The following is a 21672-nucleotide window of genomic DNA, read 5'->3' as shown; positions in this document are numbered from 1 at the left end:
CAGACAGAGACTTCTGGTTCGTCTTTACTTCTCTCTCTTCCTAAGGACCCTACTGAAACCCTGAAGCACCTATCGGAAGGTTCTCTGGGTCCCTCCTTTTCTACATCTCTTCTGTCATGCTCTTTAGCTAGTAGAGCCCCCTTTGGACCAATGTAGTTAAGTCCCAGATGACATATGACCTTCTGCAGTTGGCTGGGTTTTGTTGTTAATTGACCTTTCCTGAAATGGAGATATTATTTTGTTGGCAATAGTTGAAAAATGAATATTGCATTTAGGATGAGTGTACAGGAATGGATTGCTACCATTGGGTACCAAGGGATCATCGCTCAACTCTGTGAACACCAGTAACAGAAAAACCTTCTTGGCTACGGAGCACAGGGTCGACTACTCTGCCAGTGTGAGATTTTTGGTCACTGCCCTAGATGCATGTAGAAACACACCATCTCCATTGCTGCCTAATTAAAGTCTATTCACGGTTCGCAAATTTATCTCCAATTCCAGGGTGTGAGGAAACCGGGGATGCATCATTGACCCTTGAAATTATTTAATTAATTATGCATAACCAATTTAGTACAACTAAATAGGATGTAAAACCACACAGACTGTTAAATACCCACTGAAACTAAAATATCATTATATCATTTAGTCTAGAAATTGTTCCAGTGTTTGCCATATTTAAAAAACTCCTCTTTACCCGCAAATGGTTCAAAAATTTGTCAAAGATGCTTAGGGAAATTCATATATATATATATATATATATATATATATATATATATATATATATATCACCTCAAATAATCTGAGAAATAAAAGGAAGATGAAATAGACCGATATCCCTGTGCACACTGGCATTCCTTTTGGAAACTTAAGACCTAAACAGCAAATACATACTTGAATACATGTAACTCCAACCCAGCACCTCCTATAGGTGTTTTGACAGAATGTGTCAGTAATAAACTCTAAAGGTCACAATTCAGATGTGTACAATGGTGTGACAGTTCTTCGTCCAGTCTGTGGAAACTGGATCATCCAAGCACTTTCTACTAAACTACATAATGAAATAAACTGTTAAAAATTAAGAGTTGGGTATGGTAATTACGTGTGTGCAATCCCAACACTGGGGAGAAACTAAGGCAAGAGACTCATGAGTTTGAGGTTAGCCTAGGCTACAAAGTGAGGGAAAGACCAAACCAAGCTACATTAAAAAACAAACGGGCAAACAAAACAACAACAACAATAACCTAAAAATCCTGTCACCCAAAATAAGCAACTCAAGATCAAGCAAACGGAACTCAGAAAAACTACTTCCATAAAGTAGTTGTAGTTCAAATGAACATCTTTTCTCTCTTGTAAGCTTTTGGGAATTTTGGTGAATTGATGAATAGTTTGGGAGTATGTACCTGTTGGGGGTATTTCATATAAAGGGAGATAGATGAAAGGTATTGTGATATATTTCTACCTAATGGCAGAATTAAAAAAGAGAGAAAGAGAGTAAAGAAAATTGATGGGTAATCAAGATGTATTTCCAATTGTGCTTGGTAAATAATAAGGGCTCTAAAAATGAATGACCTCTACATTTTAAAAAAAAATAGATCTTACTACATAGTATAGGGTGGTCTTGAACTCATAGTAGTCCTCCTGTCTCAGCTTCTTAAGCACAGGGTTTGCTTCTTTTTTTTTTTTTTGAATTTTCCATCTTTTACTTTTCTTTTTTTTTCTTTTTTTCTTTTTTTTTATTTTTTTTCCTCAAATCATAATTAATTCACACAGGGGTTATAAACACAGAAAGGCAGGAAGTGGGGAGGGGAATGACACTGGAGTGTGGGTGTTCAGGGGGAATACAGATATCTTCAGAACTGGGTATTGGCTGGGTGAAGGTTCAGGGGACAAGTCACCGTGACTCTTCCTATGACTCACTTGTCCCCATGGGTTTGCTTCTTAAGCACAGGGTTTGTAAGTGTGGGCAACTCTGTTCAACTCAATAGTTATTTGTTATTATTATTATTATTAATTTTTATTATTCTCCTTGTTCTTAATCATTGTGCCTAAAGTTAACAAGGTTCATTGCCAAAGGTCCCTCGGGGCCATTTTGCTTATAACTATCTTCCCATATCCAGCGGAAACAGAACTGAGTATTAAGAATTTAATTCTCTACTCTTCAAACTTTCTCGTTGAAGGAGCCCTTTCATGATCTTTAAGAAGTCAATTCCACGTCTTCGAGTTCGTTAACTCGTCATGACTTACTGTCAGCCTCTCTCACCACCACCGCGAAGTATTTAACAGCTCCGTTGGTGTCGCTGAACCAGCTGCAGTTGACAGTGAAGTTGATGGAAGATTTACTGATCAGCACATCCTTTTCATTCACACGGATATGTGGAGGCGGTGGAGGAGGGCCTGGAAAAGAGGCGAAGGTGCTAAGAAGGGTCATGGGTGCTTTCTCCTCCCAAACAGGTCAGAGAGGTGAAGGTTTGTAGTCATCTCTGCCTCTGTGCCCTAGGAAATGTGTGATTTCAGCCTCCATGAAGAAAGCCCCCTCCTCTCCTGAACGGAAGCAGGCAGAGGAAACAATTTTCCAGTGGCACATTAAGCATAATGCAAGAGGCGTCTCCTCTGCAGGATTTCCTGAGTTGTAGCATCAAATTGCTTAAAAGCTCCACCAGTTATAGGCTAACTAGATCAGGCAAGGTGGTGTACTTAAATCTCGACTCATCCAGACACTTTAACATCGACGCATTTGTTAATGCAAAACTTTACCCGGAGAATGCCCCCATTTTCCTGGAGCTGTTCGAACCTCTTCTCCAAGTAATAACAAGACAGGCTTGTGCACACGTGGACTGTGTGTAAGCGAATGAGATTGGTGGAAATGACTGAGAGAGATTCAAAGTCCTCTACCCTGTGCGACAGGGGTCCCACGCAGACCTTTGGGAAGGAACACTTACGGTCTATCATGGTGATGGTGCTGTCTTCAACCACCTCACTGGTCACGCCAGCTGACTGCACCTTGATGGACACCAGGTACCTCTTATGAGGCACCAGCATCATGATATTGAGCACTGATTTTTCTTTCTCCAGCTTTCTGGAAAACTCTATTTCTTGGGTATCCATTTTTCGGCATTCAATGCTGTAGCCATCAAAGTCGGAGTCAGGTGGTATCCAAGAGCAGGCAATGGCCGTGGAGTTCTGGGGGCGGCAATGCAGGTTTTGTATCTTGTCTGGCTCTGTGAGAGCAAAGGGGAAGAGACACGATTCAGCCGTGTGGAAGACATTTCCTCCAGCATCTCTGAGGATAACGGTCTGAGATGCAAAGGGACAGTTCCCACAACTTCTTGCATTGCTTTCTGGGAGAAATATTTTTAAGGAGCGTCATAGAGATTTTCTGGCTGTTTAGACTGCATGTTGAAAAAAGAAAGTTTAAGCCGGGCTGTGGTGGTACACGCCTTTAATCCCAGTGCTCAGGAGGCAGAGGCAAATGGATCTGTGAGTTTGAGGCCAGCCTTGTCTGTAGGGCAAGTTCCAGGAGAGTCAGGAAAAATCCAACCAACCAACCAACCAACCAACCAAACAAACAAACAACCAAACAACCAAACAACCAAACAACCAAACAACCAAACAACTAAAAAAATCAACCAGCCAACCAACCAACAAAAAAACCCACCTAAAATTGGACCACTGAGATGTCTCAACTGGTAAAGGTACTTGCTACCGAGCCTGGTGACCAGAGTTCAATCCCTGGAATCTACATGATTATAAAAAGATGGATAACTTCTGCAAGTTTCCCTCTGACTTCCCCATGCTTGTCTGCCTCGGCATGCACCACATGAATATTCATGAGAGCACACACAAAAGTAAATAGATAAAATAAGTAAATGTAAAAATAAGTAAAGACCCAGTTAAAAATGCAGCCTGGGATGTAGCTAGGCAGTTTAGCACTCGCTTAGCATCCATAAAACCAGTTCTCTCTTCAACACTGTCAACCCAAAACAGCACAATAAAAGCCCTACTCAAAGCGAAAAGTACTGTTTCCTTAGAAAATCACTAATGTGCTTTGAAAAACAAGTACCCGTGAATACAGATGGACAGAAGGCGAGGCAAGCCCCCAGCCTGAAAGTGATGCCTTTACCAATACTTTTGGATAAGTGACTTTCCACCTGCACAGGAGGAAATCAAGAATCTCTCCTTGTATATAGTTATTGTAAATTACATGACTGAACGGGGAAAACATTGACAGCCACCCGGAACGCTGGCTGGTGGAGTCTCACTAAATGTGAACTCGGCTGAAGAGGAAAGAACTGTAGTGACTCGTAATCCTCCTCCACGTGCTAACTTCCATCGCCTTTCTCCGGTCTCTTCTACGGAAACCAAGACAGAACCTATCCACATAGTCTCTGCTGTCTACTTGGAGTAACTTTCTAAAATGTGGCTATGCCTATGATATCTCTGTGGCTATGGGACAGCCTGACTTTGAAATCCTTCATTGATAGCCCTGCAAATAAGCTGTTTAGACTAGGCTGTCTTGATGCCTGAGCTGTGCCCAGTTAAGGTTCCTTCTGCTCCTTGGTTGCCACATATCTGTGGTCTCTCAGTGTTTTTTGTTTTTTTTTTTAAACAAATTTTTAAAAATATTCTTTTTTAAAGATTTATTTATTGCATGTATGTGAGCATGCTGTTGCTGTCTTCAGACACACCAGAAGAGGGCATCAGATCCCATTACAGATGCTTGTGAGCCAACAGGTGGTTACTGGGAATTGAACTCAGGACCTTTGGATGAGCAGTCAGTGCTCTTAGCCGCTGAGCCATCTCTCCAGCGTCATCTCTTAGTGTTTTATTTTCTCTCTATATTCTCTATGTCTTGTTCCATATCTGCCTGGTGAATTCTGCTTCTCTATAGGTTTCAATTTAGATGTTTCATCTTTCGTGAAGCCTGCTTGTTTTAGGTGACGTGGCTCTGACATGGATTCAGTGACATTTGCTTCCCTTTCACATCCAAAATACAACTGTCAATAGTACTACTCTTCACCCAAGCTCCATGATGACACAGATCACTCTTTTGGTGAGCATTGTTGTTAGTGAATTGTTGTTAGCTGAATGAATGAAAAGAATCAAAGAAGATGTCTACCTGCATCCAAGTCCCGCCATCTCAAATTAAATCATGGATTCAACCCAACCCCCGTAGGAATAATAAGGTCCTCTCATCCCGACTGAAACCCAAGATAAGAGAAACAAGCCGTACTTGTCCTCACAGACCCAGAAATTGGTTTGCTGTAGGTTTTCCACGAATCTCCGCTCACAGTCTTGACGCTGAATTGATAGGACCTCCCTGGGCGAAGCCCATACACAATGCGGCCTTCTGATTTTCTGCTGCTGTAGGGGTTGAAGACAGTGAGCGCATCTCCAGGGAGCCACTGCAGCTCAAAGTCATTGTAGTCTGTCCAGTCTGGGGGTCCCTTCCAGGTGACGGCCAAGGAGGTGTTTGCAACATCAGCGAATGACAAAAGACTGGGAGGACTTGGGGCTATACATAAAATAAAATGGAAAAAAAAATCATACAATCAGATTTGTGACATAACATAGGGTCAGAACATTCAGTGACATCAGATCCACTTTAACACGATAACGATAGATATAGATACTTTCTTTTATAGTAACTACCATGAATAAGGCACTATTTAACATCTCATAACCATAGTTTTGTTTTTTTGTTTTTTTGTTTTTTTACAAGGCGCTACTGTATGTGAGTGTGCCCCAAATGGGTTACGTGTATAGGAAAATATCCCACCATATTTGGAAACAGTAGGGCTGCAGTTCAGCGTAGTGCTGTCCAGTTTTAGATCATCTTGTAGACTGGCTCCAAGGTGGGATACAGATATATCTGTGTGCACCCAAGGTGTAGCAGCATATAGAAGAGACTAGTCTATAGCAGTGCAATGATGGACTGTATCGTTATCCCCATTTTCCAGATATGAAAACAGAGGCTGACATGCACCATGATGCACCTTGCTTCATGCAGGTGAGTGACAGCGCAAACTGAAGAACCTAGCGCTTCTTATGCAAAGCATATCTTGGTTCATCTCATCATGGTGTGTGTGCATTATGTGGACATATGCCCCTCTCTCTCTCTCTCTCTCTCTCTCTCTCTCTCTCTCTGTGTGTGTGTGTGTGTGTGTGTATGAGAGAGAGAGAGAGACAGAGAGAAAGAGAGAGAGACAGAGAGACAGAGAGAGACAGAGAGAGACAGAGAGAGACAGAGACAGAGAGACAGAGAGAGACAGAGAGAGACAGAGACAGAGAGAGACAGAGACAGAGAGAGACAGAGACAGAGAGAGACAGAGAGAGCACAAGCCCATGTATATATCTCATGGTACATGTGTGAAGGTCAGAGGACAACCTTGGGTATCAATCTTTGCATTCTTCCATGATTGAGGCAGAGTCTCTTTGTTGTCTGTCCCTGTGTGTGCCAGGCTGGCTGGCTCAGAAGCTTCCCATGCCCCCAACTCCCATCATGCCTTAGGAGGCTACTAGCATTATAGATATGCCTCCATGATCCACTTTATTTGGGTCCTGGGGATTTAAATTTAGCTCCTTACGCTTCAGCATCAAGTGCTTTACCCCCTGAACCATCTGATCATTAAACTCACAATTAAGATACATCCTTAGAAGTGACTTTTCACCCGCTCTCGACTGGGCTTCTTACCTGTTCTGCCCTCCCCTGTGACTTTATTGCTGAGGTCCCCACTGTGGGTCACCACATGCAGGGTGTACTTCCTTCCAGGAACCAGACCTTGAAAACGCCACTCTGTCACATCCTTCTCTTTCCAGTTCTCCTTCTTCGTGCCATTGGGATTGTAGAGAATCAGCTCATAGAAGTCAAAGTCCCCAGAGGCTGGACTCCAGCTGAACCAAAGGCTGTCTGTCATGTTCCGATTGGATCCTTTGAGATGGTTCACTGCAGCTGGAACTGAAAGGAGAAACACTCACGCTGAGAACAATACGGGGACAAACCCATGTGACCCACAGGTGAGAATCTGAGCTGTGCCGGGCACATGGTTCAGTTGCATGCACCGTGGGCTTGGTTCTTGCTGATGGCTCAGACTGCTCACCCTGGGCTCATGTGAGCAGTAATGGATACAAACTAGTATAAGTCAAAGCAGGTGGCAATTCTTCATAATGGAATATTCAGCAATTATTAATGCCAGGCACCAGTATGCCAGTTAGCTTCTAGAACATCCTTGAAAGGATTTCAGCTTCTTCTAGCCGGACTGACCTCTCTGACAGCTACCATCCTATAGCCACTCTGAGTCTCTTTTCTTCCCTATTTACTTTTAGGGCCTCAGTTTTTTTTTTTTTCTTGTCAAAGTCTGTATGGACATAACTTCTATTTAGGAAAAGAAGCATTCAGAGCCCTTTCTACTATGGTATAAATCAGTCATAACACTGCTGCTTGTAGTTTTTAAAAAAAATGAACCATGCTAAATCCAGCTAATAGCTGGCATCTGCGGTCTTGGCCACCCCCATGGCCAGCTCCAATCGGCCATCTCGCCCTGGTTCCCAGGGCCAGCCTGCTGCCAAGCCACTCAAAACCTGCTCCCAAGCTAGCTCTCTCCCCTTGCTAAGCTGAACGAATCAGTCTTTCCTGAAATGCCTGGAGCTGTCATTCAGGACATTCTTAGCCCCACGAAATGATAACACTAGAGATTTATAATATATCAGCCAGATTTATAATGGTAAATCTCCAACCTTAGAACACAAAACTCAACTGATATAAATTCAAGCTGCACACCTAGATTGGGCAAATGTACCCTACACTACCCTATCGCCCATCTATGGAGTCCCTAGCTACTTGTGGCTTGTCCAGGCCAAGTGTGTCATCTCGATCTTCATTTCCTTCTCCCTCCATCTTGTCTCTCCCTGGCCTCCATCTCATCAGACCCTTCTCTTCTCCCCTTCTTTTCCTGTTCTGTTTGGAAGATCCCACCTCCCTATCTTTGCCCAGTGATTGGCTTCTTGTCATCTTTATCAGCCAATCTAATAGCTAGAGGAAATTCCCCTACACAACACTACCTGCTCCATAGGTATTTATTTAAGGTGGTATTCTTTGAATAATGAGGACTTGTTGGAGACTCTTTTCCCTCCTCTGATATGGAATCTTTCTATGTAGCTCAAATCCTTAAACTCAGCCTCCTGAGTGTTGGGGGTGAAGGTGTGTACCACTATGGGTACACATACCTCCCATTTTCAATTAATGTTTCAAGTTCTCCTGACCAAGCATAATGATAACATTCGTAAGACCTAGGCAATGCTGTTTGCGATTGGAGGTTGTCATGGCTGCTTTTCAGTTCCTTTGGTGGACAAGTAGTCACTTTCCATCAAATGTCCTTAGCGTGCTTTCTTAACACTTTTCCTCTTACCTTCTGGTCTCAGCTGAAATACCTTCTGTTTAAAGTAATGTCCCGTTCCACTAAGCCATGGTCTGGACATGCTCATTTCATGGAATTTAAGGTGTTTCAAAGTCCTCTCCCTTTAAAATCTTCTATCCCAACTGTGGTGCTTTAAATATGCTTGGCCCATAGGGAGTGGTACTGTTAAGACTTTGTAGCCTTGTTGAAGGAAGTGTGTCACTGTGGGGGTGGGCATTGAAGCTCCTCCCAGTGTGGAAGAGTCAATCTTCTCCTGGCTGCTTTCTAATCAAGATGCCAGACTCTCAACTCCTTCTCCAGCACCATTCCTGCCTGGATGCTGCCATACTTCCTGCCATGATGATAATGGATTGAACCTCTGAACCTGTTAGCCAACCCCAATTAAATGTTATCCCTTTTAAGAGTTGTCTTGGTCATGGTATCTCTTCTCAGCAATGGAAACCCTAAGACACCAACCCTCTTCTCTCCTCTATCATGAAGCTGTCTAAGATCAGGAGCTTATCTTTCTTGGTCATTCCCATTTCCCAAAAGTCATGTACCAGACACCTCAAAGAACTGAAAAGCAATTCTCAAATGATGAAGAAGTTGGAAAAATTCAGCTTATTCACAGCTTATTTACAGCCCAAAGAGATTTCTGTATCTTATTTTCCTGGAACTCTTGTTCATTTTAGCTAGAGCTGTTTCCAACACACAGTGGTCAGTTTGAGCACGCATACATGCATTTGTGTGTGTAAGTGTGTGTGTGTGTGTGTGTGTGTGTGTGTGTGTGTGTGATTTGTAGATTTGTAGATTTGTAGATTTGTAGATTTGTAGATTTGTAGATTTGTAGATTTGTAGTTGACTTTCTGGGAATCTGCCATGACCTCAATCTATTCCTTGTAGGAAGTTTCTGGGCACCCTTTGACTAGAGCCATGATGGTTTACCACCTTATTTTGAGTAGTTCGCTGGCAAGTAGAGGAACTGGGTTAAGTTTTCACAAACCCCAACAGATAACTAAAAGAGCCAAAGGAACAGAAACCACTAGAATAAGTAAACGCAACCCATACCTAGTCTGAGTTAGGGTCAAAGTTTCAAGGTCACACATTCATATAAAGTTCCACACTAGACAGAACTGGGAAGGAAGAACAACGAAGGCTAAGCCAATGGATACTGTCACACCTCCCTTGCAATCCATTACTGTTTGGACCTGGGTCTTACCTGTTCTGCCAAATATAAAGGACTCATTGGACAGCTCCCCACTGTGAGTAACAATCACCATCTTGTACATTCGGCCTTGTAGCAAGTTCTGGAAAGAGAAGCTCTGGACTAGCGGGTCAACTTGAGCTCGTTCCTGAAGAGTTCTGTCTGGGTTGTATAGGAAGATGTTGTACCAGCTGAGTTCACCCTCTGAGGCAGTCCAGCTGAAGGACAAGTGTCTACTGGAGTTCTCTGTGATCCTCAGATTGGTGACAGCTGCTGGGACTGAAAGAGTCAAGGAATAAAAGAATGGGTCAGCATTTTGTCACCCTGACATGTCCCAGGATCAAAACCTTTGTGGACACATTCAACCCCAAGCACATCATCCTTGCCTTTAAGATACGTTGACTTCCAATAGATGCGAACAGCAGCTTCCTAGTATGGATTCCCCTATCAGCCTTTGGTGACAGCCCTTTCCAGCTGATGTTTCTGTCTCCGATTTTTACAAGTCTGTGGCCCAGACAAATATTTATGTGCTTTTGGGAAGACTTGTGGCAGTGGTTCCTGAATATGAATTGTTTGCATTACCATTCACAACAGTAGCAAAATTATATTACAGTTATGAGGTAGCAACGAATATAATTTTATGGTTGGGGGTCACCACAGCATGAGGAACTGTATTAAAGGGTCACAGCATTAGGAAGGTTGGGAACTGCTGCCTTAGGGCATCCCAGCCAGAGTTTATATTGTAAATCACAGTCTCTGTGTACCATACGGAAGAACAAGGAGCATGTGACGGAGAACAGAGAGCCACGCTCACAAATTTCACCACTAGCAGCGGATCTACCTTTCAAAGAAGTAGTGTTTCATTACGTTTATGGCCTGCGGATCTGAAGCTATGTATGGTGTCTGAGAAGCTGCTCATCCCTGGTACCCGTGGGGTCAAGTACAAGCCCATACTTTGCGCTCAGGACAAGTGGTATGCCCATTACTTGTGAGGGCTTCTGCTGCGAGATCCTTTTGCCATTGAACACCCATCAATAATAATACTTCTTGCCCACAACAAACAACAAAAACACATAGCCCCCAAAACAAAGAAATGAGACATTTGTAAATTACTGATGTTGAAAAATGTATAGTTTAAAAATGGCCACAAGAGGACAAGAAGACAATGGGAAATTACCATCACAGATACTCTTTCGATATAGATCTAAGACAGACACAAGATAGGATTAGATAGTTCTTCAGGGGAGGTTGGGTGTAGTTGGCATTTGTGTGAGAGTTATTGTGTGCTTGTTTTTTTGTTCCCAAGACAGGATTTTTTTTTTAATGTAGCTCTGGCTAGCCAAGATCTAAGATATGACTTGACCTGTGCAACCAAGTATTTTTTTCTGATACTGATTAAATGAAAGATCAAAAGGTCATTTCTGAGTGCTAACCCAGGGCTCATAGGGGATCATTAGATTGCAGAGGGAAGAAGAGCAGACAGACAGACAGGGAAAAGCTAATGGTGCTAGAAATTGGATTTAAGGATATGAGAAAGAAAAATAACAGGAAAACCCAAATCATCCTAAAAAAAATGGCATACATTGGGGTTTTGCCTGGGAGTTTTGACCAGCATTTTTTCCAGATGGCTAGTAAAGCTGAGGGGTTTTTTTCCCACCATAAGTTTATTGGCCATTTGAATTCTGTGAGAACCCTTTGCTGGGCATGGTGGTACACGCTTGGCATCTCAGCTCTTAGGAGGCTGTGGTAAAAGCCCACGATCTGAAGCCATTCTGGTCTACATAGTGGGCTCTTGGCTAGCCAGAGCTTCAGGGAGATTGCGAATCACTGTTCTAGATCTTAGTGGAAAGTTCTCTGCTTCCCTCTCATTCCACATGACGGTGGCCAAATATTCCTTATATACAGTTTCTATGCTTCTTTCAGATCCAATTTGTTCACTTTAAAAAAAAATCATGAAGACATTTGAATGGTCTTGGATGCTTTTTAAAAAAATTTTTTAGTTTTTAATTTTTATGTTATGGAGATACTACATACAGATTTGCATATGCTGAACTATCCTAGCATCCAGGGGGTAAATCCTCTCAATTACAATGAATGGTCTGGTATGCACACTGCTCGGTTAGAATTGCTAGTGTTCTGGTGAGAAGTTCCAAGTCTGTACTCATTAGGGATATCAGTCTATAATCTCTTTTTATTGTATCCTTATCTGGTTTTGGTATCAGAGTAGCGCTGCCCTTGTAAAATGATCTTGGATGAATTCTTTCTGCTTCAGGTTTGTTTGGAATAGTTTGAGAAGAGCTGATTTTAGTTCTTCCTGGCTGGTTTTGGGGTGGGGGTTACAGATGAGGAAGCATCGGAGAACTATAGAGGCAGAAAACGTCAGCACTGGCTCCCCATTAGACCCTCAGATAACTGGCTGGGGGGTAAGACAAGTGGTAACTGCTGTGTTGGGACTCCCTGGCACAAGAGTCCTCAAAAGTTGGAGGGAGCAAAAGATCAGAGAAACAGATACAGAGGTTGAAATGATGCCATTGCTGGACCACACTATGAACCAAGGGAGATGAAAAAGTCAGGTGATGGATTTATCCCTGAAGAACCTAGAAAATATGCTTGCATAGGTTGTAAAACATGTGAAATATGTTGTCAGGTGGTAACCTGACATCTTACGTTGGCTCCAGTTTCTAACTTTGAGGACTGTATGCTAACACAATTGCACTGTTTCCAATGGTCGAATCTGTAGCAAAGTCAGAGTCAGCCATAGTTAACTACTAGTGCCGATTTTATTGACAAACCAACAGGCTAAAGTCTATTTGGGCTGGCTGACTCATTTGGCAGTGTGAAGTCAGGGTGAATTTGACCGCAGTGTCAAGAGCTAAGCATCTTCTCCTAGCATGGCCTCTGTCTCATCTTATGGTGTCTACACCACAGTAGACAAAGGAGATAGCTGGTCTAAGACAGGAAACTGTGTCACTTACCTGTTCGGCCTTCAGCCTGGGCTTCTTTACTAAAGAGACCTCCGCTGACAGTAAGGACCTGCATCTTGTATTTCTTGCCTGGTGTTAGATCTTCAAATTTGTGCTGTTTTGCAGTAGCTGGCTCTGACGTGTTGCTCAAGAGAATCCCATTCTCAGTTAGAAGCAGGATATCATATCTTTCTGCCACGCCAAGGGCTTTCTGCCAACTTACTGTTAAGGAGTTACTGCTGTATGCATTGTCCGCGATGACTCCCTGGACCGATGCTGGAACTTCAAAGAAACAAAAGAAGCAAGAAAACTCAGGCTTGGCCACTCAGGGCAAAGTACGCAACTGAGGAAAACTTCTCTAAAATCATAGTGCACAGCTACACGTTCCTTCCCTAAAGATAATTTTGAAAGAAATGAAATTTTGAAGAGTGCATAGTTCTGAAGACTAAAACAATGAGTTTATGAAATTCTTAGGCAAATGGACAGAACTGGAAAATATCATCCTGAATGAGGCAACCCAGTCACAAAAGAACACACATGGTATGTACTCACTGATAAGTGGATATTAGCCCAAAAGCTCGCAATACCCAGGATACAACTAACTCACAAACCACATGAAGCTCATGAAGAAGGAAGACCAAAGTGTAGGTGCTTTGGTGGATCTTAGAATGAGTAATAAAATACTCATGGGACCAAATATGAAGACAAAGTGTGGAACGCAAACTAAAGGAGAGGCCGTCCAGAGATTGCCCCACCTGGATATCCATCCCATGTGCAGTCATCAAAGGCAGATGCTGTTATGGATGTCAGGAACTGCATGCTGACAGAAGCCTGGTATAGCTGTCTCCTGAGAGGCTCTGCCCGAGCCTGACACATACAGAGGTAGATGCTCACAGCTAACCATTGAACTGATCATGGGGTTCCCAATGGAGGAGTTAGAGAGAAGACTGAATGAACTGAAGGGGTTTGTGGCCCCATGGGGAGAGCAAAAATATCAACCAACCAGAGCTCCCAGGGTCTAAACCACGAGCCTGGGTGCACATAGGGAGGGACCCATGGCTCTAGTTGTATATGTAGTGGAGGATGGCCTTGTCGGACATAGGTAGGAGAGGAGGTCCTTGGACATATGAAGGCTGGATGCCCCAGTGTGGGGGAATTCAAGGGCTGGAAGGTGGGAGTGGGTGGGTGGGTGGGTGGGTAGGGGCACACCCACATAGAAGCAGGAGGAGGGAGATGGGATAGGGGGCTTCTGGGGGGGAAAATGGAGAAATGGGATAACATCTTAAATGTAAATACATAAAGTATCCAATAAAATAAATAAATAAATAAATAAAAATATAAAATTCAAAATGCCCTTTAGCAAGTATACATTTTTTTCCCAATCATATTTAATTATTTTTTTAAATCTCTACTAAGACAAAAACATACAAAGCAGAGGTGAGAAGCGCTCTTGAAACTGCCATGAAATGCACACGCTTAGGTAATTTAAAATTAGATTTTCATCAGTTAGCCACGCCCCTTCTGTTCCACTGCAGAGAACTGGGGAACTTGATCATATAAGCTATGTGCTCACCTGTCTGCCCGAGTGTATCGATCTGGTTCCTCAGGGACCCACTGACAGAAACAATGGCGATCCTGTACTGGGCTCCGGCCTCTAGCCTGTGGAAAGTGTGCTCTGAGACGTGCTTGGGGATAGTCTGAGAGTCAACCTTCTCGCCCTGTCTGAATGCAGACACCACGTAGGAGTCAACATCTCCGCCACCAGGACTCCACGTTACCATCAGCCTGTCTGTGGCTCCGTTGGCAGAGACATGAATATTCTTGACAGTGCTGGGAACTGAAAGAGAAAAGAAACTTAAGCCCATCACTTAAGAAATGAACTGTTGGAATCCTCGGCTAAACTTTCTAAGGCCGGCTGTGGGCGTGGCTCAGTGTTCTAGCACTTGCCTGTCATGGAGGGCCTTGGGTTCCATCCCTAATGCCTACCAGGTTGTGCTTTTAAACATATTAACATTTACTGAAAGATTGCATGTGAAAGAAGGTTGCCTATTTTTTTTCCTGACTCTTCCACCCAAACAGAAGCTGAGGGAAGAAAATTCAAGGCCAACGAAGAGAAATGAAGACAGTAGCCGTATATGGTTAGCCACACAATGAGGGCTCATTAGACCGTTTCTATCTAAGCCTTGGCTTTCGTATTTACTCGCTATGTGATAATAGGGAAACTATTTAACCTCCATATATTTCTTCATAAGAAGAAAATACCAGTGGTGGTTAATAGGAACAAGTCATAGGGTTGGTTGGGTAGCTGGGCAGAGATGCTCTGCTGTAGGGATGCCCGCACCCTCCATGCCCCCAGCCCCCAGCCAAAGAAGCTGTCAACTTGCATTATTAAATAATTGCAATAGCTCCTAAATGAATCACAAAGAACTGATTCCTCGTCAGGAGAGTTATGTATCAAATATTTAATACAATCTATGTCCCCCAGAAGCCCCAGCTAGGCTTGTCCATTCAATGTTACTTCTCTGAAAGGTCCCTTGCTACTTCTGAGTACTTTTATTAATCCTTCCTTGACAATGTCATTATCACAATCTAGATAACTTTCTGCTTCTTGCAGTCTCTCATTTGTCTGAGTCTTGATCTAAACGCTTGCACTATCAAACATCTCAAGCACAGCACTGTGTCTACTCGGGCTCAAGAAAGTGCTTCCATTTACCCGTGAGGCCTTCAATGAAGGCTGACTGCTGGACGTCGCCACTGATGGTCAGGACGAGGATTTTGTAATGGCGTCCCGGTGTGAGTGCGGTGAACTGATACTCAGTTGCTGTGTTCACAAGGTAAATAGGAGGAAAGACTTTCATGTCATTGAAGAGCAGCTGAACCTCGTATTGATCGACATCACCATTGGCTCTTGACCAAGTCACATGGAGATCCTCCGTACTCCTGTTGAGAAGCATGAGATCCTTCACAGGCTCTGGGACTGGAGAGAGGAAGGAGAAGATATTTCAGGAACGGGGCTGATCAAGTTTACCTACACAATCTATAAATCACACTCAAGGGACTGCCAAACACATCTCTCCCCCTACAAAACGTTGAGTTGCTTCATGCATAATTAAACGAGAAGAACTGAAAGCGACTACTTAAATTGTGATTGTTTTTCCCTGACATAAATCTTACATGCTACATGTTGGGAGAATATAATTATAAAATGAGTTATGATCCCAATCAGAAGATAAAACAAGATGTCTAGAGATTTGTTGCCTTGACGTAAGAAGACAGAGAAGAAAAATGAAACGCTTGTTTTCCTTCCTCCCTCGCTTACTTGCTTTTATCTACCAATAAATGTTCTATAATTGTATGTCATTGCTTGGCTGAATGATGTAAGCCCCAGGTGAGAGCTATTGGGACTATAAGTGACTAATCAGGGAACAGAAAATCTCAGGGTTTACATGAGTCCAGTCACCCACCTGCCCTTCACCCCCCCCCCACTTACTTGTTCTCCCTGTTCCTTGTTCACTGGCTTCATATTGTCCACTTTTTGTACTGACAGTGATGCTGTACAGGCGTCCAGGGACGAGCTGAACAAAGATACACTCATTTTCTGACTTGGGGATGCTTTTGGTTTGAATGAAGCTGTCTCTGTTTTTGATGGTGACTTCATAGTGGTCAAAGTCTCCAGTGGCATGTACCCAGGACACCTTTAAGTAGTCACTTCTGGCAGAGTTGCTAACACTAATTCCCTGGACCTTGTCGGGCACTGAAAAGAGAACCAGTAAAGCTTTAGTGACCCGAGGAGAACAGTTGATCACAGATGACACAGATGCCCGAGGCAATAAAACAAAGTCACTGGTTTTTATCATATGCTTTAAAAGATAAATCTCAGACCTATACACCAGAAAGGGGAAAGATGGTTATGTTACTTAAAATGCTTCTTTGAAAAAAAAACATGAATGTATTCCAATCTAATAAATGACAGATGTATCTTATAAGGTGGAACATTAACCATAATAACTAGTGCCTAATAGGAAAGATGATGCAGACATTAATGATCACAGCACACCTTGGTTCCTCGAGTTATCAAGTAAAGTACAAAAAACTCAAAAGGAAAAGTGGAAAAAGAGAAACATGTATGACTACATATGTAAACATGTATCAGTGCATATATAAATATGTATGAGTAGACATATAAACACGTATGAGTACATATATAAATATGTGTCAGTGCATATGTAAACATGCATGAGTATACATATAAACATGCATTAGTGCACATATAAACATGTATGAATGTATATATAAAATGTATGAGTGTATATCTAAACATGTATGAATACATATATAAACATGTATGAGTAAATATATAAACATGTATGAGTACACATATAAACATGTATGAGTGCATATATAAACATGCATTAGTGCACATATAAACAGGTACACGCAAAATATACTAGTCATATGTAAACAGTAGGAGTACATATGTAAGCATATATAAGTGCATATATAAAATATATGAGTACATATATAAACATGTATGAGTGCATATATAAACCTGTATGAGTGCCTATATAAAGAGATGTTCTGAGTCACTAGTCACTGAAGAAACTCAAATTCTGACCCCAATGCAATGATATTCTGCATTCCTTTGGCAAAATAGAAAACAGACATGGCCAGTTATGAGAGGGGGCATCTTTCCTGTCCTTCTACAGAGGTCAGGTAAAGAACTCTTGTGCATACACAACGAGATATTACATACACAGTTCTCACCATTAATTTCTTATTAAGTCAAAACACAGTCATTTGGGTCTCCTGTTTTTAATATCAAAATAGGAACCATGAGTGAATCTGAGCAACATAACGATAACTTTGAAAATTCAAGTCCCTGAAAGATTATATACTTTACATGTATAAAATACCTTCTTATGTTAAAGCAACTGAGAAATTTAAACCCTATTACGGTGGGACTGTACATAAGTCAAACAGTGCACAGAAGAGATGAGCCCGATGAGTTGAGACGTTGGCTGTCGTGGGATGGATTAGTCAGCGGTGCACCATGTGATTGGACACAGATCATAGCCAAAGTCATAGCTAGCTTTACGTCAGGGAGTAGTTTCTCATGCTATTTTAAATTTGTAAAAATTACTAGCTAGATGCCTAGAAAAATCAAAGCGTCAACCGATGCATGCTTTTATGAAGCAAAAATTATGACTAATGCTATTTTGTAAACCCGAGGCTCCTTCTAGTAGATATGTAAACAAATGGCTCCCTGGGCTGACATTTTTCCTTCTCTGTGAGCAGGAAAATGCTTTTTACTAGGAGTACTGCAAAATGAAGCGATTCTGATATTAAGGATGGTCTGGGTTTCAATTTAGGGCTGAATCTTGATTCAATGCTAAATTACAAGTTTTCTCTCTCTCTCTCTTGTGTGTGTGTGGAGTATATATACACATTACATGGAGTGTGTATGTGTGAGTGTGTGTGGTGTGTATGTGGTGTGTATGTATGTGTGTGTGTGTGTGCGTGTCTGTGTGTGTATGCGCGTGCGCACGCATGTAAACATAGAGGCCAGAGACTGACATCTTCCTTGATGGTTCTTCACCTTAGTTTCTGGGAGAAGCTCAGTTTTCTAACTAAACTTAGAGCTTGTCAGTTTGTCTAGGCTGCCTGGCCAGTGAGCTCCTCCTCGCTCTCTCTGTCTTCCCCCAGCCCAGGCCCAATGGTACAGACGGGAGTCACCATGCCAGGCTTTTATGTGGGTGCTGGGGATCCAAACTTAGGTCCCCGTGCTGGCGTGGTGGTCATTTTATTGACTGAGCCATCTTCCTAGCTACAGTGTCTGATTCTAGCTGACTAGGACAGCCATGGATACCCACAGCAAGAAGCACTCAAGCAAGCTGCATACCTGATCCAGAGCACTAAGCCCCTGCTCCAATTAGCTGTCTTTTTTAGCTCTTTTGAACACCTCTAAGCCTGTAGGAGTTTGGTTTACGTCACAGGATGTCTGGTGTGGCATGCGCCAAGTCTATGCCCTTTTCTCCCTTCTCCCAAATCATAAAACAGCCAGAAATTCCATCATTTTGGCACCTAAACTATATTTCCCCATGAGGCTTTTACACAGGCTGTATTAATATCCCTTGTCGGATTATATGTACGGACCAGGTTTATATTAGAATGTGGTGCAATCTCAGGTCCGGGACAAAACCAGGGCTTTACCTGAAACCAATTACAGTTCAGTTAGCATTTAGCCATCGCAGAGAAGGGGAATTCTGAAATGGCACTGCCTGTGCAGACCGAGACTGATCAGTGATCTAAGCAATTTTCCTGAAGGCAAAGCAATTACTGCAGGAAGAAGAAGAAGTAGCCGATCGTGGGGCTGAGCCAATAAGGGGCCTCTCCAGGTGGAGCTAGAAGTCATTTGTGAGACCCGCTTTAATGTACAGAGAGAGGATGTGAGACACGGGGTTAGAAACATTGGTCTGCTTGCCCCGATGAAGAAGATCGTTAGCAAAGTTAAAGACTGTTGAGACACTCATCCCAAATCAGCAGGACAATAACTCAGACACGAGTCCTCAGACACGAGTCACTGGCCTCTGTCAGCCGAGTACCAAATCCGAGTTCACGCTGGTGAATGAGTCACGATCCTGCTTTGAGCAGAAAATAGGTGTTCTCACATTTGGGAAGATCTTAGCAAAAGTCGCTGCAATATTAGAGTCATGTGGTCAGGGAATGCTAATCGGCGGTGGGTGGGAAGTTGCAGGTTAGTAGCCTACAACTTACAAGTTAGTAGTTAGTAGACTAACTGTAGTTAGTAGTTAGCCTTAATTTCTAGTCAATTTTAGGCCTAGAGTTGATCGCTGTGGTGCTCTGACATAAGATTACTCCGGAAGTGAAAAAGCGGCTTTCCTGATCTAAGTCGTGATTGTAATTATCAGTATAATTAAACCTTAGGTTTTCTGACGGGTGGTGATAATCTCTGTTCCCGATTAGTGCTTCTAAGTATGGTGCGACATAATGCCTGGACTCTGGCACGGTTCAGATATGTGACCTTGGAAAAGCCACACTTCTTCTTCTGGGATTTTTCATCATCTCCAAAATCAGAAGATGGAAGAATCATTTCCATGCAAGCTTTCTGTAACAGTATAAACAGGTGTTTCTTAATTGGAGAGACAGGACACAAGGTCTGGACATGAGACCTGGATAGAAAGCCATATCGTTTCTCCTCAAAGACTCATGGGTGGCAGTGCCTACTAAGTGGTTTCGAGTGCTTCCTGCTCTTACAGATGAACTGAGTTTGGTTCCCAGCAACCACCACAGCTGGCTCACCACCACCCACAACTCCAGCTCCAGGGCATGTGGCACCCTCTTCTAGATTCCATGAACCCCTGCAAGCATCCACAGGAAGATACACATAATTAAAACATACTAAAGATAAACATAAAAAGAAACTACCGACCCTTTTTCACTCCTCACACCTTCAGGGGTTACTATGTTTCTAGAGTTTCCCTAAGGGGCCACCAAGTAGAAAACCTTGATTCTGATGATTCCTCTACCAGGAACTACCGAGTTCCTGTCCAGCCCTAGCATCTGAGCTCACTAACAGGGTGACATCACTGTCCTATATGAAAAAGAACAGTTTCATATGCAAGAGTCACCCCAGAGCCTAGTGGGAAAGATTTGACAGAATATTGACGTCAGCCTTAAGCAGAAAGTTCAGATGTAAACCCCAGAAAGCTCCAATGTATCTGAAAATGGTGGTTCTCTATATTTAGTTCCTTCTAGTACATCAAAGACCTGGTGATCATCGGCTAAGAGTTTTGTTCCCTAGTCTAGGAACTATAAAGGGTCACATTTGTACCTTGTGTTCAAAGAACACACAGTAGTCTTGACTGTCACATATTTTGGGAAAGATTATAGAATCGAGAGACTTTTAGGCTCTGGAATGGAACAGAGCTAAGTTTAAGTCCAAGAGCTAAAACTTCTTGGCTGCTCAACAATAACAAACCTTTGGGCACATGACTTAACCGTCTTAAAACTTGATTTCCTAATCTGTAAAATGGGAATAATAATAACGCCTATCTCAGTAAGGATTAATTAGTTAATGTATGTGAACCCATATCCCAGGATCCAAAAAACACTCTTTAAACAGAAATATTTGTTATCCTATTTAAATATAATGTGAATTTCAGCTATGAAAGCTAGAGAAGTCTTCCTGTAAATGTAACATCAACTCAGTTATGGAGTCTCTTCAGTCAAAATATAAAGACTCCAGGGCAATTTTGTGATGTTAACAGACCACGGCAAGTCCTTGCTGCCCAGAGCCACACCGTCTCTGTGGAGCCTCATATCCTTATAATATTTACCTGTCCGTTCTTCGCTGAAGGAGTGACTTGCATAATTGCCACTCTTGGTGGTTACGGTCACATTGTAGAGGCGGCCTGGGGTGAGGGAGCTGAAGGAACACTCGCTGACGGATTTGGCAATGACGAGGAACTGAACCACCTTGCCGTCGTGGGAGAGGGTCACCACGTAGTGATCCACTTCTCCAGGCGCGGGCAGCCAGGAAACGCTGAGGTAATCATTCCGGCCAGAATTGTTGACTGTCACTCCACTCACGCTGGACGGGACTGTGAGTACAAACCAGGGGGAAAGTCATCAAAGAAAGCGCAAGCAGAAGTTTGAGTTAACTTTTGTACTCAATAAAAACCGGGCTCTGAGAGAGTTGACTTGATTAGACTGGAAGGTATCGAGGCTTTAGGTAGATAAACTCTTCTGTCAGAAGACTAATGAAAGAAAAACACCAGGAGGTGTCTCATAACCCATGCACGCCGGTACTGTGACTTTATGGGGTTCCTAGGTGAGGGGTGATTCCAGAGGTATTTTATGTGAATGAGCCAAGAGGGTCTCTGTAGGAAACACACACACACACACACACACACACACACACACACACACACACACACACACACACACACACACACACATTTTAACAGTTCAAATGAATCAGTTTGAACCAAACTCATCCCAAACAAACAATAACACAAACAAAAAACAAAGATACTTGAGGGCAAAGGAGAAAAACATTCCATGGATTTTTCTGAAGAATTTAGACTCTGTG

The 21672-nt window shown here is 42.7% G+C and overlaps 1 protein-coding gene across 2 annotated transcripts in view; it reads right to left on the bottom strand.

Moving 5' to 3' along the window:
* The window catches only part of Ptprb (protein tyrosine phosphatase receptor type B), a 114408-nt gene that overhangs the window by 34055 nt on the left and 58681 nt on the right, over positions 1 to 21672 (bottom strand). For both annotated transcript variants that reach the window (XM_028759119.1, XM_028759120.1), the window contains 10 exons: positions 20918 to 21181; positions 16051 to 16314; positions 15274 to 15537; positions 14134 to 14397; positions 12573 to 12842; positions 9613 to 9876; positions 6692 to 6955; positions 5231 to 5512; positions 2940 to 3218; positions 2245 to 2394 (listed from right to left, as the gene is read on the bottom strand). In XM_028759119.1, the coding sequence (XP_028614952.1) occupies positions 2245 to 2394; positions 2940 to 3218; positions 5231 to 5512; positions 6692 to 6955; positions 9613 to 9876; positions 12573 to 12842; positions 14134 to 14397; positions 15274 to 15537; positions 16051 to 16314; positions 20918 to 21181 (2565 nt within the window). The remainder of the gene's footprint in view (positions 1 to 2244; positions 2395 to 2939; positions 3219 to 5230; positions 5513 to 6691; positions 6956 to 9612; positions 9877 to 12572; positions 12843 to 14133; positions 14398 to 15273; positions 15538 to 16050; positions 16315 to 20917; positions 21182 to 21672) is intronic.

The sequence above is a fragment of the Grammomys surdaster genome, unplaced genomic scaffold (genome assembly GCF_004785775.1).
Source record: "Grammomys surdaster isolate TR1022 unplaced genomic scaffold, NIH_TR_1.0 126271, whole genome shotgun sequence".
Lineage (NCBI taxonomy): Eukaryota > Metazoa > Chordata > Mammalia > Rodentia > Muridae > Grammomys > Grammomys surdaster.
This window is presented reverse-complemented; position numbering and strand designations above follow the sequence as displayed.